Source organism: Monoraphidium neglectum, assembly GCF_000611645.1.
Source record: "Monoraphidium neglectum strain SAG 48.87 unplaced genomic scaffold scaffold04299, whole genome shotgun sequence".
NCBI lineage: Eukaryota > Viridiplantae > Chlorophyta > Chlorophyceae > Sphaeropleales > Selenastraceae > Monoraphidium > Monoraphidium neglectum.
This window is the reverse complement of record NW_014009330.1, coordinates 1-1,018: the sequence shown is the minus strand read 5'-3', so window position 1 is coordinate 1,018 and position 1,018 is coordinate 1. Positions and strand designations below refer to the sequence as shown.

Below are 1,018 nucleotides of genomic sequence, written 5' to 3'. Positions count from 1 at the left end.
CCCACACCGACGCCTTCGTCGCCCCGGAAACCCTCCAGCGCATTCCCAATCAATAGAAGATATATGGCTTTAACAATCCGGTCAACCACGGGGCGCTGCCTCGCCGCGTCGGCCACAGCGGCACGGCACTGGCACATTGCCCGACCCCAGTGCATGCAGCAGCGGCTGCGTCGCTCCGTGCAGGCACGCGCCGCCGAGCCGCCTTCCGAGCCGCAGCCGACCGGAACTCCCACAGCCACGGCGGATGAGCAGCAGCAGGGCGCGCCAGCCGCCCAGGTCGGGGCGCCGGCGCCGGTGCAAGCAGGTCCGCGTGGAGCGCGCAAGGCGGGCAAGCAGCAGCAGCAACAGCAGCAGCGGAGGGAGCAGCGGAGGGAGCCGCGGCCGATACCCATCAAGGGCATGGTGACGAAGCAGCAGCAGCAGCAGCAGCTCGCACCTGGCGAAGTGCGGTGGGATGATAACAAGGTGGGCGCGTCGGTTGAGGCCTCTTATGCGCAGTGTGCACCCAGCTCTTGTCAAAGCTGGCAGTACCCTTTTGCTTTGCTGCTGCCTCCACGGCCGCTGACACGGCCGCAGTGGCGGCGGCAGCAGGAGCTGCTGCTGCTGATAACGTTGCTGCTGCTCCCGGCTCCGCTACTGTCGCCGCCCGCAGCCGCGGCGACCGCCCGCGCCCACCGCTTCCCCACCAGAGTGGCGGGCCCAGCGATGCCCACCCTCGTCCCCCTGGCTCCATAGCAACTGCGGCGCCGCCAGCTGCTCCTGGCCGTCTCACCGTCTCCCCCACCCCCCATCTCAACCCTTGCTGGCCCGTTCAACCTACCACAACCCACACCCACCCTGTTTCATTTGTCCCCCAGCTGCTGCCTGAGGGGTGGGAGGAGATGGATGTTCCCACCAAGGTGTACCAGTTCTACATGGGCAGGCGGGGCGTCCTGTACTGGCTGTCCCAGGCGGCGTGGTACGGCAGCATAGCGCTGGCCGGAGCCTGGATTTTGTTCAGGTGGGCGCTTTGGTGGGG

At 67.7% G+C, this 1,018-nt stretch overlaps 1 protein-coding gene across 1 annotated transcript; it reads left to right on the top strand.

Annotated features, from left to right (window-relative positions):
- Window positions 1-153: 153 nt before the first annotated feature.
- Window positions 154-465, top strand: MNEG_14164 (hypothetical protein; the record flags this gene model as incomplete). The annotated part of the gene is made up of 1 exon (XM_014037363.1): window positions 154-465. A coding segment is annotated over one exon (312 nt), but the record flags the coding sequence as incomplete, so codon positions are not given.
- Window positions 466-1,018: the final 553 nt, after the last annotated feature.